Consider the following 24131-nt stretch of genomic DNA (forward strand, 5'->3'; position numbering starts at 1 on the left):
GAATAATAATATGCAAACTAAAGTGACATTGTACTGTACATTTTCATTGACAACAAGAATTGTTGCCATCATGGTGCTACGCATTTAAAAAACAACAATATATATTATATATTTACAGTATAATCGTAAATCTCAAAAAACTACTCACTTCTAAATCTTTTGTAGTCATTTTTGTATTACTTTAGTATAAATACATGTTAATTTGGATTCATATGTTGTTTTTTTTCTGACTTTATGTGAACGAAAAGACACACATTTGCCCGTTTTCCCATTGGAAATAGTGATATTTTGAAATATCACTGTCCTGGTCACAAAAGAAAAGTTTGTGGGGAATAATAGCCATTTTCTATACTTTTGAGGCATAAGCAATTAGGAAATAACACTTACTACCCAGGAACAAAAATTGTGTTACATAGTGTAATAACCAAATTAATACAAATACCATACAGAAACATTAACACAGGCAACTTTGCTTTAAATTTACATAAACATACTTGTCCAATAAAACTGCTTCCGGTATTCAAGTTCAGTGCTGAATGAGGCTTCAGTTTACTTCAGTCAGTATCCAGAGCTGTTCAAAGATGCCGAAAACAATAAAAATCACCCCTAAAGATTGGGTTAACGAGTTTGGCAAGGGCAAATGTCACGTCTATGGTAATGTGCTGTTTTGTACTTCATGCAACAAGGCTGTAGATTACACTCAAAGACAGACGATTGTAGAACACATGGGAAGCACTAAAAATAAATTGAATGAAAGAAAACTTAAATAGTAGGGATTCTTTTCATCTCATGACAATCTGGCTGGAGAATGCTGTAGCTCTATTTTACAATAGCCACCCAGATGATGACGACTAACTCTGAGTTTTTATATATATATATATATATATATATATATATATATATATATATATATACTATAATAGATATATAAACTTCAATTTTACAAGCATGTTTGTTTTATTGATTAATGGCACTGGTAAGCTTCTAACGTGCTTAATATAATAATAATGAATAATAATGACAATGATAATAATAACGAGTAAACAATAGAGTAGTTTAACAATAGTGTTTGTAAACAAAGACGTTATTCATGTAAGTTAAACAAATATGCATAACCGAGAAAAAACATGTGTAACGTAAATGATATGAATGTTTACTGTAAATGGAATGAATGGTAAATAATATAGTTTATTTTTTAATAAAATGATTCCAGTTGTAACTGGTCATTGAATAATTAATTATTATAGTAGGGCTAGGTTGTCATTCGTGAGCTTGTCTTGTGAATGTCAATCATTGTATATACAGCTTGTTTGTCATTTGAAATCTACTGAAGTACCCATTACAAAAATAAATATTTATACCTGTTAACACTAGCAAGTTGCTGTTTCCTGCATTCTAAATACCTCTACGTTCTTACTGGAAGAATGTGATTGTGGATGGGGGTAAGTTCGTATCGTAAAAATTGCACTTCACCACATTTAAGGCCTGCTTTTCAGTCACATATGTGAACTCGCAAAGGCGCCTTAAACTGCAAATGTAAGCGGGGTTGCAGACTGAAATATGCGGAGGCCCTGAGCTAGCACAGTAGTGTGAACGAGATCTAAACTAATCTGGTAGGCATTACAATTCAAAATGAAAAAAGTAATTAACAATATTAAACACAACATTACAGACTCCAGGATAAATCATCCTCACTTCAAATCCCATACTAACATTGCCAAGAAAACATCACAGTGAAAACGTGAACTCAGCTTACATTTCAAGCCTGAAAAGGGAAATGCAGATAGAAGAAGGGGGCACTGGTGGAAGACAGATCTCAGCTTGTTTAACAGGTCAAACAAAGCTCAGCATTTCCCCACAACCTATATAACCTTTACAAGACCCTATCTTCCTTAAAATGACAATGTATAAAGCGCAAAACTGACAGGTGGTCACAGCACAATCCATTCATAGTGATGTGACAAGTTGAGCTTAATGCCATGAGTCCCAAGGGTCTCTTGATGGTGCCCCGCTTTGCTAATATTTAATCCTCGTGCTCTGGCTCTGAAAGCAGGTGGTCTGAGTCATGCTTCTGACAGGGAGCACTCTGAGCCCTAGGGTGGGCTAAACCTCTGCACAAGAAGCAGGCCAAGCATATAATGCCATTTGCTTAAAAAAGATCCTGCTTGGCTAATTGTTTAGATGCACGGGCAAGTGCTTTGGGGATGAAGTGTGTGGCTTTTATGAGATAGACTCATTTTTTCAACAGAATTACAGTCATGGAATTTAAAAGCTTCATATAATAAAAATAACCCTAATAAATCTATATTCTGTTTTTGACTTTACAAACAAAGGCATTAACCAAAACATTTGTCAGTTTCTCAGTAGATTCCTTAGGTGCACAATGTGACTGGGGCTCTACTTTTACCTAAGTTATATGTTGTTGACTTATAACCAATAGAGGGACCTCATGGCTTTAATTCTTTGTGCTTCTGTCATATTACCACATTGCTTCCTTTGATATCTGGATTGTCTGTTGACTTTCAAGTTATAAGCATAGCTTTTAAACACCATTTTAATTACATGTATTCTACTGATGTGTTAATTTAAGCCCTGCTCTTCTGTAACTAAGGGTATCTCTCACATTAAATTTCATACATCTGTGGCATCTATAGCTAGAACTGACTATATCAGTAACATATGTACTTTTTTTAATGTTAAATACTAAAAAAAAACATGTTTTACACAAAATAGTGCCAAAGCCGAGGATTTATAAAAATCTGTCAGTAAAACACTGTGCCTCAAGAATTAAACAGTAAGTAATTTATTGAAGACCACAAGCAATACAACCCCAATTCCATCATAAAGGCAAATGTCTGACAAAAAGGAGTGTAACTCATTGTAGATATTTACTATTCTGTGTTAAAGTGGTAGTGTACTGTACAATTCTTGATTTTAATAACATACTCTTGCAGTCCTATCATTGTGGCAAAAGTGTAATGCTAATGTCATAATGAACTGTGTAACAATTGTTTCCCTTAACCTGACCTAAGCACTCTTTTGTACAGGAATAAAGGATGATTCGATCAGCAACCACAACCCTATCTGTGCTCTCATTTCACCTTGCAGTTGACAGATCTGTAAACTACTCCATTACAATAATCCCTAGATAACTTTAAATAGGTAGTTTATAATAATCTCAAAAGCAATTGCAAATAAGATTTGCCGTTTCTGTCATAAATGTGCTTTCTAACCATTTTCTAAACTAAGGATAAGGAGACACTATGGAATTGCCCACTTAAACACTGATAAGAGTTTAGCTATAATCATATGGAATCTGAACAAAGAATAACAAATATTTTAATACAGTCACTGTTTTTTTTCTGATAGAAAGGAATAGGGTAGGTTGTGCAATCACAGTAAATGGTTAATGGATTAAAGGTGTCAGCTGATGTCAATATTGTGTGCAAATATTGGCATTGTTAGGGATTTGCAATCTAAAAGTGATAGCTTGTATGACTTTGACTCAGCATGGTGTTGAAGATCGATGTCTTCCCCAGTTATCTATGTTATTTATTTAGGAAAAGAGATCTTGTAGAACCAGGAAGTACTGATCCATCAGTCTACCCTCAATAACCTGTTAAATTGGGGGAATCAATCACAAAATGTAAATTAGAGTGTCTGATTTAGTAATGGCAGTATTTCTAGTCCTTACAAAGTTCCTGGAAAACTGAAATTTTTATCTAGTATCGTATCCAATTCATCATCAAGCTGAGTGTGTTCTCATGCCAGTAGCTATGTATATGAAAGCTGCAGTAGAATGAAAACAATCTCCTAGCTAGTCTGTCAATGAGAATGCTTCAAGTCATGTTGGAAACACCACAGCACATTATTATTACTGTGATTTACCGATACAGTACAAAGGGCTGGATTTATCAATAAAACCCAAAATACTATTTGCATAGTTTTTGTGAATTGAAAATCAAACTATTAATGTTATAAAACTGTAACAAACACTTTATTTGAACCACCTTGTTAACCTTGTGTAACAGTTCGATTTATTTTCACAAAAAAGGTTGTGCAAATTGTATTTTGATACAAAGACATTGAGAAATAAGGCCCTTTATATTGTATCAGTAAATCTCAGTAGTAATAGTGGACTGTGGTATTTCCAGCATGGCTTAAGGCTTTCTCACTGACAGAAGAGCTAAAAGATTGTTTTCATTCTACTATATTGGCATTGCATGTTTTTGCAGCTTTCATATTACAGAGAGCTACAGGCACAAGAATGCATCAGATTGATGATTCATGAAAAATTGGACATGACACAAGATAGAACATTTCAGTTTGAATTGAATAAGCTCCTCTATCCAGGTAAAAACACAGGAGACCTGTCCTGTGCGAAAAAAAAAAAAACTTTTCAAGTTACTAAATATATGTAAAAATGTAAGGGTATCAAAACACACAGACAATCTGAAAAAAAAACCTCTGAATAACACAATATTATTAACACTTAATAACTTCAGCTAAAAATGTCCTTAGCAAGTTTCATTACAATTACACCTCCCACCTTTAAGAATCAAGATAGTGAATCAATCCCTTTCCCATTAGTCACCAGATGATTGGAACACGCTTACAACTTATGAACCTTCAGATAATTGCCATCTGTCTTGGTTACTTCAGCGTCATTATCTTGAGATAATCTAGCATTTTATGTGGTTGCCTACATTAATATAGAAGATTTATAAATTGCTTTTATGTGTTTCTTATTTATTGCAAGCTGCTTTACAGGACCCTGTGGCAAAGTGGGTAAGTGTGTGCAGGTGAAGGTAATACAGCAGTGCAGAAGAAACAGACAGACAATGACACCCAGGTGCAATGGTGCTTATTGTTTGTATTTTGTCCAGAGCCTGGGGCAAATAGCAGTAAACAATAATGAAGTGAAGTCATACAGTTGCATGTATCACTTTATCTATAATCCCTGGGTTTGACCCGTAACCCGTCCTTTATACACAAATATGTAACACAAAACACATTACAGGTTCTTTAGTGAGTGAATTAGTGCTTGTGGTGCAAATACAGAGCTCTGTGAAACAAGGGAAGTGCTGGTGTCTGGTTTTGATGCTGGCCTTCGGCTACAGCTCCGGATTGAATTAGTAGTCTAAATAATAAACAAACAGTATTTAAGTAAGACAGTACAAACAAACAAGCACAACACTCACGTTTTTCACAGGTTTCTCCTTCTAGGTTGTTTCAAACCATTTACAAAGGAAAAGATCACTTGATTACGTCCCCTATTTATACCCTCCCTCATGTCCCCTTGGTTAACAAGCGCATCCCCTCCTCCAATCCGCCGATGCCACACCGTTTCCCGTTTGGGTCATTGAGTTTGTGTACCATAGCTCCATCCTCGTTCTAGATGGCCGACTTAAACTAACCCAGAGAAAAAATTGTCATGCCATTTAGTCCAGGGTACCCTTTAAAAAGCGCCCTCGCAGGTCAAGAGGGAGATCGAACACAAAGAGTCATTCGATCTCTGTCACAGACCCCTTATAAATAGGATACTACTGGCCCTATATAAAAGCGGTGTGTCAGATTTTCACAATTACTTTGCAGTTGCACATTTATCAAAAGTCTTTAACATATACATGTGTTGCATACAGTCTAGCACATTTTAAATATTTAACCAATGATCTTGCAACAACTGTCATGCCAAGATTGTATTTCCTGCAACTCACAACGCCACTGTCACTTAGAAAAAGGGATGAGTTTTTGCCTGCACAAAGGCAGACATGCATGTTCTATTATTTGTCTAAAAAATACAAATTGTAATATAAAAGCTATGCCGTAGTCATGGACTCGTCTGCTATCTTTCCTATAATGTTAGTATAATGATGGTCTGGGGTTTCAGCTGGCTTATCTTTCCTACAGCATCACTGGGGATTGGTTACCACATCATTTAAATAAAAACGAATGAAGTCAGATAAAATGGAAATGTCAATATCAATTAAGGAATGTGCAGCTTTGAAATTACCAGGATGTATTGCTTCAGTCTATTAGTGATTATAGAGTATATTATACAACAGTGAACACTTGCAAAGCTTCTCACCAATTACAGGTGAGAACAAACAACCAGTGATACGGATCCTGAAAATTAGGTGTTACAAGCAACTTATCAGTTAAAGACTTTGTAGCACTTACTGGTACCATGTATTGCTGCATTGTGCAAGACCCAGACAATACATAGCTTTCAGATATACAGGTTTACTCTGTCTATATTTTTCACATGGTCTTGCATCTATGCCTTTATAATGTAATGTTACAAGTCTGGGTAGAAAGGCTTTGAATTTTTGTTCTCCAAAAAACAAAAAACAAAAAGGATTGGTGAAGATTGGTGAAAAATAATAAAGGTGTTCACCATGTTGAGTGTGACAGACACTATCAGTGTATAAGTCCCCATTTTTAAAATGAGGACCCTAAAAAAACAAATCTACCTGATAAAACAATAGAATTAACCTTATAAACCTGTGTCAACTTGTGTCATTCAGTATCTGAGAATACAGCTATCAGTGTTACACCTTTAGTGTGCTTTTTCCAGTGCTACTAAATTTGATACAACCTAAAAATTATTTCACATGCTTGCACTAACAGCAAGCTGCCGACGTGTGTGGCCCAAATGAAGATTTTTATTCCAACACCTTTTGGACTGTTCAATTATACAATGGAAATTTTAAGTCAAAGCTGCAAGAAGGTATATTTGAGGTATTGTACTTCACTTACCTTGGGTGGTTTGAAAGGATAGTCGGGTGAGAATGTGATGTCCAGGAAGAAGACGCCCCCCTCGTACACTGATCCAGGGGGTCCCAGGATTGTCGACCTCCATTCATAAATGTTATCTCCCTTAGGACCAGCACTACAATAGAGACAAAAAAATCAATTATATGGTGGAGTTATTTTAATTGAACCAAAATAGTAATGAAGTTGTCAATTCACAGACAGACCCAATAGATACACTACATATCCATATTTTGTATGAAACGGCCATTAGTTACTGTAAAGGCTGTTAATTATTTACAAAAATGCTGGTACAGAACAAAAAATATATATTTATTATTACTTAGTTAATTTCTACATTTGTGATATTGGGTTGTCCTAAACAGCTGAGCAGAGATACAGCTTGAACTGTATCTGTTTAAAAAAACAGTACAGTGGGTAACAGATACATTGTGGAAGTGTAATGCCTCCTTTTTATACTCTTTCTGTAGTTTTTTTTAATGCATGTAAAACAGTGGAGGAGGATTACAATTTTACCATATCCATAATTAGTGTCGTGCAGACCAAGCTAATCCATTTAAAGTGATCACATCCATAATCACATGCTTTCACTTAGATCTGCTGTTTTGACATTTAATATCCACAACAATACATGGCTAAATTATCTGATAAAATGCAATCATTCCAATGCATTAATATAATATACTGTCATGTAAAATGTTATTCATACAAACTATCAATCTATTAGTGTATTTATTCTTGGCATAATTAATGGTTCCTGTTGACACAAGCCATCACATGACTGGCAGGTAAACAGCAATTCAACAGAAATATTTCTGTTGAAGCCTGCTGTGAAGGCTTTGCTATCAAGTACTGTAATTCACCATTTTACATCAGCAACCTTCATATGTGCTTTCAAATGTATAGTTATGTGCAAAAAGTTGACACTTTAATGCTAAACCTGCACTGATTTAAAAAACAAAACACAAAAGAAAATGACAAGTTTGTTTATACAAAATACGCAGAAAATACCTTAGGTGCAACATTAACAGTTTTTGTTCCCTTTAAAATCTGGTGCAAACTGTGCAAAAGAGCAAACACTTTTGAAAATCAGGCCTACACTATGCAGTAGAGTACAGTACCACTGCTCTAATTCCTGGAAGCTGTTTTCAATATAAAGTCAATTCTCACTATGACAAACTCATATTAAATTCATTTCCTGAAACTACGAATTTTCTACATGGTCCTGGCCAAATTGCTTATTGTAAATTTCTTCTCATAATACGAATTCGCTTAACATGAATTTCCTGTTTGTGCGAATTATTCTCAAAGAAACATTTTGGATGTGCATTCTCTCCGATTGACTGGAAGTATAAAACAATCCCTGTGATATGCAATATGTTGTTGATTTACAAAGCTTTTTATATATACCAACTGTTTAAGACATTTTTATTGCAGGTCTGATTTCATATACTTAAATACTGCTACTGCAAAAGCTGTAAAACCTACCAATATAAAAAATGTATTATGGCAAATTTGCAAAGTAATTTTGACAGTTTTTATGCCCAGAGGAGTGTGACCAAAAACAACACCAGGCTGCGATTATTTTTTGTTTCTTTTGTAATATAGTATTCCCTTTGTGTGAAATCTACCGTTTATGGCACTGGTACACTCATGTAGTTAAAGGATTTGCTACAAGATTTCAAGAGAAATATCCCTGCAAATGAGATTTGTACAAAAACTGCCGATGAACATGTGTAACTGCCAAATACATATGCATTTTCAGATGAACATGACTGTTGAGTCTATAAACGTATACCCAATCATTCCATTGAAGGTCACACTGCATCAGCTTGAAAGCAGCCCTAAGAATTTTAATTTGCCCACTTTGCAGTTTACATTAACCTTTGAATAATAAAGTGAAACTGAGGCTGCTGTCAGGGAAAATAAGAGAAGCAAGCAAGTAATTAATAACATTTTCATGGCCCATGCACAACAACAGAGAGCGGTCCCAGGCTTTTGGCAAAGCTTTTGGGGACTCAACTGAGCATTAAGGAACAAATTGTAGTCATTGAAAATAAAGGAGCGGCCACTTCAAACCTGAATCTTAAATAAACATAAATTACGCACATTTGCTAATGAGCAGAACACTTAGCAATTGGCAAATTAGGTTTTTGTTAACTTATAGGTCTTGATTCTTGCAAGTACAAAAAGAAGAATTCACCTTGTATCTAGTTTTACAACCAGAGGGTCTGAGGCCAAAAGAGTGGAGCCAATGGTAAATAAGCGGACTGTGTTGGCTTCCAGGCTATAGCTATAATAACCACTTATCCAGCTTCCCTTGATAAGCATTAAAGGAAAATCAAAACAAGTACAAAAAAACCCTCAAATAATTGTAGACTAATGAATGGTTAAACATCAACCTCATAGCTTGACTATATTACACTATACAGCTGCAGTTGGCATCTCTGGTTATGGAGTGTTGTTCCTTTACAAAAACAAACCATCACCCACTACTTTGTATATACTGTATAAAGTCCTAACCGTAATGCTTTAATATAAATTATAAATACTGTTGTTTAACTAATAAATACACCCTCCCTGACGTTTTACATATTTGTACAGACAGAAAATCACAAATAGTCATCTCAGATAATTAATGAATTTAAAACCTACTGAATTTTACAATCCTACAGCCTCATCGGTTTTCAAGCAAATCGTACCTTTCGTGCGCTTTGACATAGACTGAATGATTTTTTGTTCTCAAACCCTAAAAGATAAAATGATAAAGCATGTTCTTATGATCTTAGCATGCTCACTTTTTTTTGTGAAAAATACAAAGAATTTACTCTAGTTTAAAGCCTTAAAATAAAACAATAAAATAACAAAGGGGGATATTTAATTGATCCAGCTAGTGTTTTACAGTTATTTACTGAGAGAAATACACAAAAAAGACTAGTCAAAACACTGTATAGTAAAGCTGAAACATATATTCAACATTACAATACGGTCACAAAATAACCTGAAAAATTGCTAGTTGGCATCACAAAAAAGTGTAAATAAAAGTAATAAGGTATTTATTTTCTTCACAAAAGGTATATTGAAAGGTGCTGTGCTTCGGTTTCGGTAGATCAATGATGGTTCCATATTTAGAAATTACAAACTCCATACATGCTTGTGGCAAAGTGCCCGCCCCTGTGTGTATTTGTTGTGTGTTAATGTTGGTGTATAGTCATTGGTACACGGGATATAAACTGGTCTGTGTAACACGAGTGTTTAAATGTATATTTGTATTTAGGCACAAGGATTGCACAGCACTTCACGTGCAAGTAAAATGTAATAATATGTGAGCACGGGGAATTGCACTTTATTAATTCACATGCAGTTGTACCACGACTCCAATTGAATGATTGATTAGCAATCGAGTCTCGGTACAGCTGTATAAAAGCTGCATGTTTTCACCCACTCTGGGTTGGGTGTTCAGTGAGTGAAGAACGGGACTGGAAACGGAGGTAATAATAAGAATAAAATAATAATGTCAAGTAAAATATCTGCTCACCGTGTTTGTTTAGTATAGTCCGTTTTGTTTGTCTCTTTATTTTGGCTACGAGTGCCATGTCCTGTGTTTTTGTTTGTCTTACCACATTTATTTTCTGGCTGTCTGTTCATTTATTAAATGCTGAGCGAAAGCATTCGCTCAGCTCCACCAAACTCCACCTCTCTTGTTTCCGATCTGATTTCACCCACTCCGGCCGTCTTTGTGACAACGCTTTAAAATGAGGCTTTTTGAGTAATGTCTTCTTTCTTGCCACCCATCCATACAGGCCAGCTTTGTGTAGGGACTGGCTTATTGCTGATGTGTGAACACTGACTCCCATCTCAGACACAGAACTTTGCAGATCTCTCAAGCCCATTGTTGGCTTTATAGTGACATCCTGAACCAGTTTCCTACTCGCCTGGCTGCTCAGTTTGGGAGGGCGACCTTCTTCTAGGTAGTGTCTGGGTGGTGTGATGCATCTTCCACTTCTTAATGAAGGACTTCACTGTGCTGAGTGGTATAATCAGCACCTCTGAAATGTTCTTGTACCCTTCTCCTGCTCTGTGCCTCTCTATCACTTTTTGGAAAAGCTCCTTGGTCTTCATGGTTGCTTTGTTGGATCACTATGTAAGTTGCAGCTTGAAAATCTTTATATACCTGAGGGAAATTATCTACAAGTTCAACCACTTTGAGTACACACAGGCTGAAATCATTTCACTAATTTTGTGACCTTTCAAACAAATCATTTGCACCTGAGCTAATTTAGGGCTGCAGTAGCAAAGGGATTGAATACTTCTGCAAACCACTGTGTGTGTACATACATACAAACAAACATACATACATATACATATATATATATATATATATATATATATATATATATATATATATATATATATATATATATATATATATATATATATACACACACACACACACACACACACAACTGGTCAAAAGTTTTTGAACAACCCCATTTTTCCAGTTTTTATTGAAATTTAAGCAGTTCAAGTCCAGTGAATAACCGGAAATGGTACAAAGGTAAGCGATAAACTGCCAGAGGTTAAAAAAAAAAAGTTTAGGTTACCAAAAACTGAAAAATAATGTACATTTCAGAGTTACACAAAAAGGCCTTTTTCAGGGAACAAGTAATGGGTTAACAACTTACAGCTGTTCTGCAGCAATGGAAGTAAATTAAGCCTTGAAAGTTGATGCTAACAATTCCTAAAGGTGTACCAACTTTTGTTGATTACTGACAAACCCTCTGTTTGTATAAAAGCAGTGTTGGAACAGACCGTGTTACTACATCCTCTTAAGCATTATTTTGACAGTATTGTACTGCAGGAAGTAATATATTGCTATCATAATGGCGAGAAAAAGGCAATTAACAAAGGAAGACAGACAGACCATTATAATCCTTAAAAGTGTAGGTCTTTCCTTTAGAGAAAGCCAAGGTGTTAGTGAGTACAGTTTCCTACACCATCAAAAGGCACTTGGTAACTGGAGGAAACTCTGACAGGAAGAGGTCTGGCAGACCCAAAGCCACAACAGAATCAGAAGTTTCTGAGAGTCAACAGTTTGCGTGATAGGTGGCTCACAGGACAAAAGCTTCAAGCACAGCTTAACACTGGTCGAAGTAAGCAAGTCACAGTTTCAACTGTGAAGAGAAGACTTCAAGCTGTAGGATTGACAGGTCGAGTGGTAGTAAGAAAGCCATTGCTAAGATGGCAAAATAAGAAAAAGAGACTTTCCTGGGCCATGAAGCACCGCCAGTGGACTACGGAAGACTGGAAGAAGGTCTTATGGACCGATTAATCAAAATTTGAAATCTTTGGTTCATCATGCAGGGTTTTTGTATGCTGTCGAGTAGGTGAAAGGATGGTTCCTTGGCTTGTGACACCAACTGTCAAACATGGAGGAGAAAGGGTGATGGTCTGGGGCTCTTTTGCTGGATCCAGAGTCGGCGACTTGCACAGAGTGAGTGGCTCCCTGAACCAAAACGGCTACCACAGCATTTTGCAGCGCCATGCAATACCCTCTGGTATACACCTAGTTGGCCAGGGGTTCATCCTACAGCAAGATAATGACCCAAAACATTCCTCCATGCTATGTCAGAACTACTTTAGAAGAAAAGAACAAGACGGTAGGCTTCAATTCATGGAATGGCCAGCACAGTCTCCAGACTTAAACCCCATCGAGCTGGTTTGGGATGAACTGGACAGAAGGGTGAAAGCAAAGCAACCTACAAGTGCAACACATTTGTGCGAACTTCTGCAACAGTGTTGGGAAGAACTTTCCGAACAATATTTGATTTCCATTGTCGAAAGAATGCCACAAGTGTGTTCGGCTGTTACAGCTGCAAAAGGTGGCTATTTTGATGAGTCAAAAATTTAGATTAAATTTTGTTAAACAAAACAATTCCATGATTTCTTTTTTTATCTCCAATTGTTTATTTGTTCTATGCTTTAATTTCAGAGTTCACTTAGACATTAAACTGCGTAAATTTCAATAAAAACTGGAAAAATGGAGGTGTTCTAAAACCTTTGACCAGTAGTGTATATACAAAATTTAGATAATTTATTTATCATCATGGAATCAAAGGAACTACAAAGTGATATGTAATTATTCAGCAGGTTCTATTTGAATTCATGAAGCATAACTAGTTAATTCTATAGTGATCCGGGACAGTGGCTAGGATTTTGTTTCAGGAGTGGATGGAGATTTTTTGTTGATGGTGAATAACAGTAACATAGCAAAGATTTAGTTCCGTGGGGCTGGGGGTCACCAGCATTTTGTTTTGGGGGGGCTGCTGATGATGGATCAAGATTTTTGCCTATGGCTGACATTTTTTTATTGTCCCACGTAGTTGAATCATTCATTTCGGGGGGGGGGGGGGGGGGGTTTAAACTCCTAAAACCAACCCCCCTAGGCACGTCACTGATGAGGGGTCCCCCCAGTTGCTAATCCAGTTAAAGCGCTGCTGCTGGGACAGCAGGATGAGTCGCACAGCTTGGATGGTGCCAGTTTGTGTCCGAGCTGTTCAAAGAGGCCAAACTTTGCTGGGGACTCTGAAGGTGTGTCACATTGGCTCTGACACTCCCGGGATGGGGGAATGGGGGGTGGGAAACTGACAGGGATTCCTTCTCCTCATCACATAACAGCGAACCTTACTGGCCAGACACATTAAGAGTGGATAAAAGCAGGGCTGATCGCTGTTCTACAGGATCGATAGCCTGCCCAACTCCGATCTGAATTGCTTGCCATAAAAGCGATTTCAGCTTTAGGCTTGTGAGATCACTGCAGTGAGGAGAAAAAACTATTGGATATTCCAAATTGGGGGGAAAAATAAATACAAACAATAACTTGTCATGTTAAATTAAATAAATAAATACATAAATAACAAAAATTTGGAATCTCCAATTATTCTATTGTCTGCTTCCAATTGTGTGCCGCCCCCTTGGAGCTCCCGTCCACGGTCTGCAGTGGAATAGCCTGACCTCCAGGCTATGGGGCGCATCCTGCACTCCACATGGAGTGCCTTTACCGGATGCACCACTCGGGAGCCCCCACTAAATTACATTCTAATAGTGAAGCAAAACTCAGAGGAGAATGAACATCAGATGTGGCCTTTTACCTAAACTTAACCTAACACCATAGGAATAATGGTGTTTTTACAAAATATTATGGAAGATTAAAAAAGACAAACGTGATTTAAAAAAGCTTCATGATTCATAATTTATTTAAACCCTTTCATACCAATGGAAACTTAAGTGTACAACATCTGGAGGATTCCAAAATCTGCTTTTAATTCACAAGATGGTGCTTTTTTGAGTTATTAAACAGTAAACGTAAGCTGCAGTTTTACTGTATTGGCAATTTTTACTTTTTTGAAACCCACCCCTCCTTAGTGGGAGAGTGCTTTTGGGATCAGCTGTGTAGATTGCCCATGGCTGCTGTCTGTCACAGACTGTTTCACTAGGATTCTGGATAAGTCAACTAGAGACTGAGCTTCCACCATCAGCCGTGCTGCAGTGCAGCAAGCACACCAAAAGGGAAGGAAATTAAAACGGAGACTAGGAGGTTTGAATTTTGAAAACAAACTCTACTTATTCTTAAAAGTTGGAATTATTGTTCTGTATTTACAACAGGCATCCTTTAAAAAAAAAAAGAGCAGCATTCGTCAAAATCGGATGTTACAGCTACACGTCTTGCTACAAGAAACAGATGAAAACAAGTAATTTCATCAAAAAAAAAAAAAAGCTAACCTTTGAACGGTGTATGTGAATAACTTACATTTTTACGATCTTGGTAAGAGAGTTAATTAAATTACAAAACATGAGAGTTTTATTGTAATTGTAATTATTTGCCTTGAATTATGGTGATTACATGATATGCTACTGCCAGGAAAGTATTTAGACTGTTGTATACATTTTCCAGGAACAGGCCCTGTTACACACACAGATCTAGCGTTCACTCCCCTTACTCTTCATGTATATAAATAACAAATTATACATTTTGTTACATCACCCTGTTAAAAGTTTACCACGATAAATTTGCATGGTTTTGCAGTTTACTTCTACAATGTATTTACCAACCACAGCTTTTGGTATTTGCCATCCTTTACAATGGTAACTTATTTTTTTATTTATATTTTTGAATATAAACCAGGAGGGCTGTAGATTATAAATTCAGATACAGATGTAAAAATTTGTTACATGATGAATACATGATGGTACTGGAACTAAGAATAACTCAGTGAAATAATTTTATCGGATGATGTTACACTTTTTTTTTGCAAAGTATATTGATTTTGCAGACTTGTCATTTTGGCCTGTGATTTATATCTAGAGCTTACTACACTAATAAAAACAAAACCGAGGTTTGCAAGCTATGCTTTCCGTTAGTGTTGCACTTCCTTGGCCATTTCAACTGAAATGTGAAATTGTCCTTACCCCTGACTTTCACATTACCCAATCAGCGGTTTTCTCTATTGACTGGCATATTTCCAGACAGTAACATCTTTGACCCAAAATGCTTCGGTTAAACGAAATAGAAAGTGAAGCAGTACCAGAATTCCTCAGAATAAATAATGGAAACTGAGAAATGTTTTAACCTAGTGTAGTACCAGAATTTAATAGAAAAAAAAACTTTCAGAACTTATAATTTGAGACCAAAGGAAATGCAAAAAACGTAAGATCTTTACAATGAATTATTTTGCTAGCTACAAACACTATAAATCTACACATTATTGAAGATGTTCATAATCTATTTTCAAAGCTCTGTTGACAAAACAAATAACTTTGCAATGGAATTAGCGGTGTACCGATGATGAGATTTATCTGTTGTTTCTGGTTCAGCAAACAATCACTGATGACAAACCTATTAATATATGAACAACATTGCTCATCAGTCACTGAGGAAGGTGTGATATAGAGGTTGCTTTCACCTACCTATTCCCATCACTAAACGGAATGCATATATGTTGCTTTAAACTGAGCAGTAAAAACAGAGTGCACCAATTGCAGTAAATATATTATTTTTAATACACATAAATCCCACTTAAACAACTCAAAACACTGTATATTAAAGCTGAAACATTTTATTGGCTTGTTGGGATCACAAAAAGTGCAATGTGGTAGCGTGGTCGGTGCAGGATGGTAACAGACAATTATTAGTCTGGGCACTTGGTCTACAGTTCAAACAAACAGACTTTACTATTGTTCTTCAAAAACACAAACCAAATAACAAAACACCACCTAACTTCACTTAAAGCACTTACTACACAATAGGTAGTTGTCCATGACTAACCACAGGATGGCCAGGCCGTTGTCCTGTAACAAAACACTTTATAGATTCTAATCAGCACTTAAATCCAGTTTTTCCAATTAAACAGTGTCTCCTGTCTCCTGTCTCCTGTCTCCACTAGTCACTCCTCTGTAGCACCCACACAGTTTGAGATTAAATATGCAGGTTAATCATTTTATCAATCAATTAATACATAATCTTAAACAAGTACATTCAGTTGTTTCCCATTTGCAGGTTGAATGCTTTCCAGCCCTAAAGGCTTCTGGTAAATGTAGTTTTTCCAGCAAACCACTGGAGCCACACTTTAGGTGTTTTGGCCATTCTGAGGCTGATATTTACCTTGCTTGACCTCACCACAGTAAATAAAATGTTTTTTTCTGTTTGTTTTGTTTTAATAAAACATATATTAAAGGTGCTGTGCTAGCTCTGCTGGTTTCAGTTGATCAATGATGTTTCCCTATTTAGAAGCTGCAGCTTCCTCCACAGCACATACTACACCCCATAGCTAACTTATTGCTCACTGTTAGACAGCTTGTTTTCTCCTTACTGGAGAACTGCCATTTTTAATATGGGACTAAACCTGTGCGGAGAACCAAGAATAATAAACAAACAAACAAACAAACAAACAAACAAACAAACAAACAAACAAACAAACAAACAGTCTCCCTGATAGAGTAATTACATGTTCAAAATGTATTAAAGAACCCACACACCGCTCACAAAAGGTGCCCTGTACTGTTTCTAAATCAAAATGTACTGCTAATGTTATGGGCTTATGAATATGTTATTTTATTTTATGGACAATCAAATGCAAGTTGAATATGCAATTTGCTCTATGGCATTTATTTTATTTGTTGAAATGGATCCCATTCAACACACAACCGTATTGCTTGACAATACATTGACAAATGCTGTATTAGGCAACAAGCAGTTTAATTATTTTGATAGGAATATGTCTTCTTCATAGCTACATCTTACCAAAGATAAATAGACAAATACAATGAAAACAAACATCAAAATAGAATGATACCTTAGCATTTGTTAATAGACTAGTCGCATATCCTACTGCAGTGGAACCAGAGGAAGGGCGGATATTTAAAAAGTCAGATAATTGATTGTTTTCAATAGCACTACACAAATCTAACAATTACTATATTCACACAATTATTGTTTTAAGATTCAGCTTTTATTAGGGAGCTCCCCTAAATCCCTTGTTTAGAAAGATACAGTGTATTAATGCTTGTGACAGGGTAGTGTGGGTGTGTGCATTTGCTTCTGAGTGACAGGCTGGAGATCGAGACAGAGGTTGAAGTTGATACATCATGCAGGCGAACATGATTTGTCGACATATCAACACACTGAACAGCTCATGTGACACTACCAGCAATGGCGGCGCACGGAGCACATACAACACAGTGTATGGAAACTTTGGTAGGATCTACAATTTCTGAACTAATCTTCTCTGTTCAATTATAAATGAACTCCGGCTATTTGCCCGGCTGTCGGCGGGTTTGACTTGCTTACTTGCTCTTCGGTATCTAACCCTGGTTTCGGTTCTCTCATTCAGACACACACACACACACAGTGCTGAAAAGATTGATCATGGCAGATAAATGGTCCGAGCGGATATGCTGATATGAGCGGATATCCACGGGTGGATACACAGCGGATTACTGTCATTTTAAGCAATAAGATTGCGTGTGGAAATTGATTATCTGAACACATCTAACAAGTATGTCATTAACATACATCCCCTGCCACAGCTGTCAATTATTAGTAATGACATTTATGTATATCAAGAATCTTAAACAAAAACACATTGGAAATGTGAAAAAACGCCAAGTTATCAAGTGCCCAGCCCTTCAAAGTGGATATATCAAAAACACAAGCCAAGTTTCAAGAAACACTGTGTGTATTTGATGCAAGTCCGATCCACTTTTATTGTGCCTGAAAAACACAAGCCAAGTTAGTAGAAACAATTGGGGCAACCTTGACCCCCATGGGTTTTAAAGTTGTGCTGGTCAAGGCTGCCCCAATGGTTTCTTGAAACTTGGTTTGTGTTTTTGATATCTCCACTTTAATGGCTGGACACTTTTGATAACTTGGTGTTTTTTTCACATTTCCAATGTGTTTTTTGTTTCAGATATCATGAGTAATAACACACACACATTACGGGAATAGCAAAATTATTCAACCTATAGTGAGGCAATGTATTGCCGTTTTGATAGGGTAAATGTAAATGCCTAGTCTGTTGAAAGGGTGTGAATCTGTGTAGCGTAGCAGTTATGTAGTTAGAGTGAAAGTATAACTATTTAGGGTTCAAATCCTGCCTTCCGGCTAGGAGTACTGCATACACACATGGAATATGTCTTTGGAAAGCCCTGAGTTTGTACTTTTAAAAAAGCGGGTAGGTGGCTTTTATGGTGCCTGAGTAATATGTGCGTAACTTTTAGTTGAATGGGGCTTAAGTTTTAAGAGTTAAAGCGAAAGTCATTGCTTGCAAAACACCACCTAGATAGACTTAATATTGTCTTTTTTTTCAAAACTGCTTACTAACTGCAGTGTACTGAGTTTCTATAATTCTGAAAGATAGCTGCCGAGAATTATGTACGAGAGAATAAAGTACTTTCATTTATTTATTTTAACCAGAACTGCTCAGAATGCGGCTCATAGTGCTCTTGTCCCTGACACCCACATCCTTATAGATTGTTGTAGCGTTTCAGGCATTCTAAATTGTGTGAAAAAATACAGTACCTTGGTGTCTCTCCCGCTCTGAAAGTTGCAGATATGCGGGAGCAACTTGGAAAATGCGTGATTCCTGCAATCCCGCTTTTAAATTCAAGCCCTGACACACACACACACACACACACACACACACACAGTTGCACTTGAAAGTTTGTGAACCCTTAGTGTAATTCTAGAAATTTCAAGTTTTTACTATGAAATCCTTGTTTAATCAAAATCAGTCTTTACTTTACTAAAAGAAAGGGTTTATATTTACAAATTCCACGTGTTTTTTAGAGGCATTGATGCATGTAGTAGAATAAAGAAAGGTAAATAAGAATCCGCGCATGTGCAAAAATAAGTGAACCTCAAGTTGCACTAGCTCAATCAAGGAGGTAACTACAATCAGGTGGGTAAATAACTGGGTACCAAGTTAGCTAATCAAAAAGTAGATCTCCAGGACAAAGTTTGGGCGGCGCTCTCCTATATAAAGGTAAAAAACCTGGTCAGTTTGGTCTTACCCGTACAGGTCTGTGTAACACAACCATACCACGATGTAAAGAGACCTCTGAGGACCTCAGGAAGAGAGTTAAAAGTGCTCATCACTCTGGAGATCCACTGTCAGTCCACTGTAAGAGAAATAAGTCCACAAATGGAGAAAATTTAAGACCACAGTGACTCTACCTAGAAGTGTTCCTAAAAATTATCCCACAGAGCAACAAGAAAAATCAAAAGAGGAGGTCAAAAAGAACCCCATCAAAGGATCTGCAGGCCTCCCTTGCTGCAGCTGATGTTAATGTTCATATCTTAACAATAAGACACAAACTGAATGGCAACGGTATTCATGGGAGGGTAGCCAGGAGGAAACCTTTGCTCTCAAAAAAGAACATCGCTGCTCGTCTTAAGTTTGCAAAAGACCACCTGGATGATCCTGTAGACTTCTGGAAGAATGTTCTCTGGACAGTTGAGTCTAAAATTGATCTTTTTGGGCACAACCACAAACACCACATTTGGTGAAAACCTAACATTGCCCACCACCAAAATAAGAGAACGTCAGGCCATCCGTCCGTCAGCTGAAGTGGCGCCAAAAATGGGTATTGCAGCAAGACAACGTTCCTAAGCATTCCAGCAAATCTACCAAAGAATGGATTAAGAGGAAGAAATTTTGTGTTTTGGATTGGCCAAGTCAAAGTCCAGACCTCAACCCAATAGAAATGTTGTGGTAAGACCTGAAGCGGGTTGTTCATGCAAGACAGCCCTCAAATGTGAAGAAGTTACAGCAGTTCTGTAAGGAGGAATGGGCAAAAATTCCTCATGGAAGACTGATTAGTAACTATAGGAAACATTTGGTTGAAGTCATCGCTGCTAAAAGAGGTGTCACACGTTACTGAATCAAAAGGTTCACTTACTGCACACAAGGATTTTTGAGTTTCTGTTACATAAACATGTTTTGTTAAATAAATAATGAAAATCTATCTTATTTTTTGTGTGTGTCTGTTATTCAGGTTATCCTCATCAAAAATTTAGATTTAGATGAAGGATTTATAAGGTTCTTCATCTAAAATATATGAAAAAAAAATATTATATATAGATATAGATACACACACACTGTTGGAAAAGTAACATGTTGCATTTTTCTGCTCTGATGCATTATGAACATCAACAGTTTACTCAAAGCCTCCACTAGTGTTTTCTACTATTATATCAACCTTGACTTGCATAAAGAAGGCAAAACATTAAGTGAAATAGCTTGCATTAAGTTTGCAAAATAAACTGTGCAGGAAACGAACCCAAGACATGCTTCCAATGCAGCTTGAAATACAGATGCCCCAGCTTTCACTTCACAAAGTTTGTCCTTCCAGTTGACAACATTTGCAAGTAGTACAGCAGTAAAGTTACAGTATTTAACAAGTAACGAGACAAATAATTAGTATGTATTATCATGATTTTATTGAAAGCTTTCATCTAATTTTGCAAACTATCATAATAAACTTGATCCGTTCATTTAGTATATTGTACAGTGCTCGAGTCCTGGTGGAACCTTTTTGAAAATAAATAGAAATCTTTTCCAGCAAACGATGTTCAAATTTGCCCACACACATGTGAAAATGTATCAAAGAATATCGCCGTCGCCTCGTTCTGGATGTTGAGACAGCAAACTTGCATTGTCCGAGTGTGGTCACGGACACACGTCAACCTCTCTACGTGCTCATTGGAAAAGTCAATAATAGTGGGTGGGCAATAAGAACATAAGAACATAAGAAAGTTTACAAACGAGAGGAGGCCATTCGGCCCATCTTGCTCGTTTGGTTGTTAGTAGCTTATTGATCCCAAAATCTCATCAAGCAGCTTCTTGAAGGATCCCAGGGTGTCAGCTTCAACAACATTACTGGGGAGTTGATTCCAGAACCTCACAATTCTCTGTGTAAAAAAGTGTCTCCTATTTTCTGTTCTGAATGCCCCTTTTTCTAAACTCCATTTGTGACCCCTGGTCCTTGTTTCTTTTTTCAGGCTGAAAAAGTCCCTTGGGTCAACACTGTCAATACCTTTTAGAATTTTGAATGCTTGAATTAGGTCGCCACGTAGTCTTCTTTGTTCAAGACTGAACAGATTCAATTCTTTTAGCCTGTCTGCATATGACATGCCTTTTAAGCCCGGAATAATTCTGGTCGCTCTTCTTTGCACTCTTTCTAGAGCAGCAATATCTTTTTTATAGCGAGGTGACCAGAACTGCACACAATATTCAAGATGAGGTCTTACAAGTGCATTGTACAGTTTTAACATTACTTCCCTTGATTTAAATTCAACACTTTTCACAATGTATCCAAGCATCTTGTTAGCCTTTTTTATAGCTTCCCCACATTGCCTAGATGAAGACATTTCTGAATCAACAAAAACTCCTAGGTCTTTTTCATAGATTCCTTCTCCAATTTCAATATCTCCCATATGATATTTATAATGTACATTTTTATTTCCTGCGTGCAGTACCTTACACTTTTCTCTATTAAATGTCATTTGCCATGTGTCTGCCCAGTTCTGAATCTTGTCTAGATCATTTTGAATGACCTTTGCTGCTGCAACAGTGTTTGCCACTCCTCCTACTTTTGTGTCGTCTGCAAATTTAACAAGTTTGCTTACTATACCAGAATCTAAATCATTAATGTAGATTAGGAATAGCAGAGGACCTAATACTGATCCCTGTGGTACACCGCTGGTTACCACACTCCATTCTGAGGTTTTTCCTCTAATCAGTACTTTCTGTTTTCTACATGTTAACCACTCCCTAATCCATGTACATGCGTTTCCTTGAATCCCAACTGCGTTCAGTTTGAGAATTAATCTTTTGTGCGGGACTTTGTCAAAAGCTTTCTGGAAATCTAAATAAACCATGTCATATGCTTTGCAATTATCCATTATCGATGTTGCATCCTCAAAAAAATCAAGCAAGTTAGTTAGGCACGATCTCCCTTTCCTAAAACCATGTTGACTGTCTCCCAGTACCCTGTTACCATATAGGTAATTTTCCATTTTGGATCTTATTATAGTTTCCATAAGTTTGCATATAATAGAAGTCAGGCTTACTGGTCTGTAGTTACCTGGTTCAGTTTTGTTTCCCTTTTTGTGGATCGGTATTACGTTTGCAATTTTCCAGTCTGTCGGTACCACCCCTGTGTCAAGAGACTGCTGCATGATCTTGGTTAGCGGTTTGTAAATTACTTCTTTCATTTCTTTGAGTACTACTGGGAGGATCTCATCCGGCCCAGGGGATTTGTTTATTTTAAGAGCTCCTAGTCCCTTTAACACTTCTGCCTCAGTTATGCTAAAGTTATTTAAAACTGGATAGGAACTGGATGACATGTGGGGCATGTTGTCCGTATCTTCCTTTGTAAAAACTTGTGAAAAGTAATCATTTAACATATTTGCTATTTTTTTTTCTTCCTCTACGATTTTGCCATTTGTATCTCTTAAACATTTAATCTCCTCTTTGAATGTTCTCTTGCTGTTGTAATATTGGAAAAACATTTTGGAATTGGTTTTAGCTCCCTTAGCAATGTTCATTTCTATTTCTCTCTTGGCCTTTCTAACTTCCTTTTTGACTTGCGTTTGCAGTTCTGTGTACTCTTTCTGCGTACTTTCTTTTTGGTCCTTTTTTAATGCTCTGTAAAGTGCCTTTTTTCGCTGAATATTTTTTTAAATTGATCTATTAAACCATTTTGGCAATTTAGTTTTACATTTAGATTTGTCTACTTTAGGGATGTAATTGTTTTGCGCCTCTAGTACTACATTTTTGAAGAACAACCATCCTTCTTCTGTGGGTGTTTTCTCTATTTTACTCCAATCTACTTCTGTTAGTCTCTGTTTCATGCCTTCATAGTTTGCTTTTCTAAAATTGTAAACCTTAACTTTAGTCTTTATTTTTGGGGATTTAAAAAACACTTCAAATGAGACCATGTTGTGGTCTGAGTTTGCCAGTGGTTCTCTGACCTCTGTTTTAGTTATTCTATCTTCGTTATTTGAAAAGACTAAATCAAGGCATGCCTCCCCTCTAGTGGGTGCCTTGACAAATTGTGTTAGGAAGCAGTCATTTGTCATTTCCACCATTTCTATTTCATCCTTCGCGCTACCCACCGGGTTTTCCCATTTTATTTGGGGGAAGTTGAAATCCCCCATTAGTATGGCTTCTCCTTTGCTACACGCATTTCTAATGTCATTGTATAACAGATTATTTTGCTCACCGTCTGAATCTGGCGGTCTATAGCATGCTCCTATTATTATGCCTTTTGAATTTTTGTCTGTTATTCTGACCCATATTGATTCGGTTTTATTTTCTTTGTCCAGGTTTAACACCTGGGCTTCAAGACTGTTTCTTATGTATAGCGCTACCCCTCCTCCTCTTCTGTCCTGCCTGTCTTTCCTATACAGTGTATACCCACAAATATTATATTCGTCCCCATCACTCTCAGATAACCACGTTTCTGTAACACCTATCACATCATAGTTACCTGTTAGTGCAGTAGCTTCAAGTTCTAGAATTTTGTTTCTGATACTTCTAGCATTTAGATAAATACATTTAATGGTTGTCTTACCTGAGTTGTTGTTCTTGTTTTGATGCGGTCTCCCTTCTGTTTTTTTGTTGATTTCTCCCCCCTTCCTTTCTAGTTTAAATGCTTCCGAACCTGCTCGAGGATCTTTTCTCCGAGTAGACTGGTTCCCTTGTTATTTAAGTGCAGTCCATCCCGTCTATACAGATAGTCCTCGTTGTAGAATGTGGTCCAATGATCAAGATAGGTGAAGCCTTCCCGTGTGCACC

The 24131-nt window shown here is 36.9% G+C and overlaps 1 protein-coding gene across 1 annotated transcript in view; it reads right to left on the minus strand.

The window, feature by feature from the left end:
- LOC121314767 (ubiquitin-conjugating enzyme E2 E2-like) overlaps positions 1-24131 on the minus strand; it is a 138977-nt gene that overhangs the window by 16567 nt on the left and 98279 nt on the right. The window contains exon 4 of the mRNA XM_041248415.1: positions 6760-6892. Within this exon, the coding sequence (XP_041104349.1) occupies positions 6760-6892 (133 nt within the window). The remainder of the gene's footprint in view (positions 1-6759; positions 6893-24131) is intronic.

This window comes from Polyodon spathula, chromosome 4 (assembly GCF_017654505.1).
Source record: "Polyodon spathula isolate WHYD16114869_AA chromosome 4, ASM1765450v1, whole genome shotgun sequence".
Lineage (NCBI taxonomy): Eukaryota > Metazoa > Chordata > Actinopteri > Acipenseriformes > Polyodontidae > Polyodon > Polyodon spathula.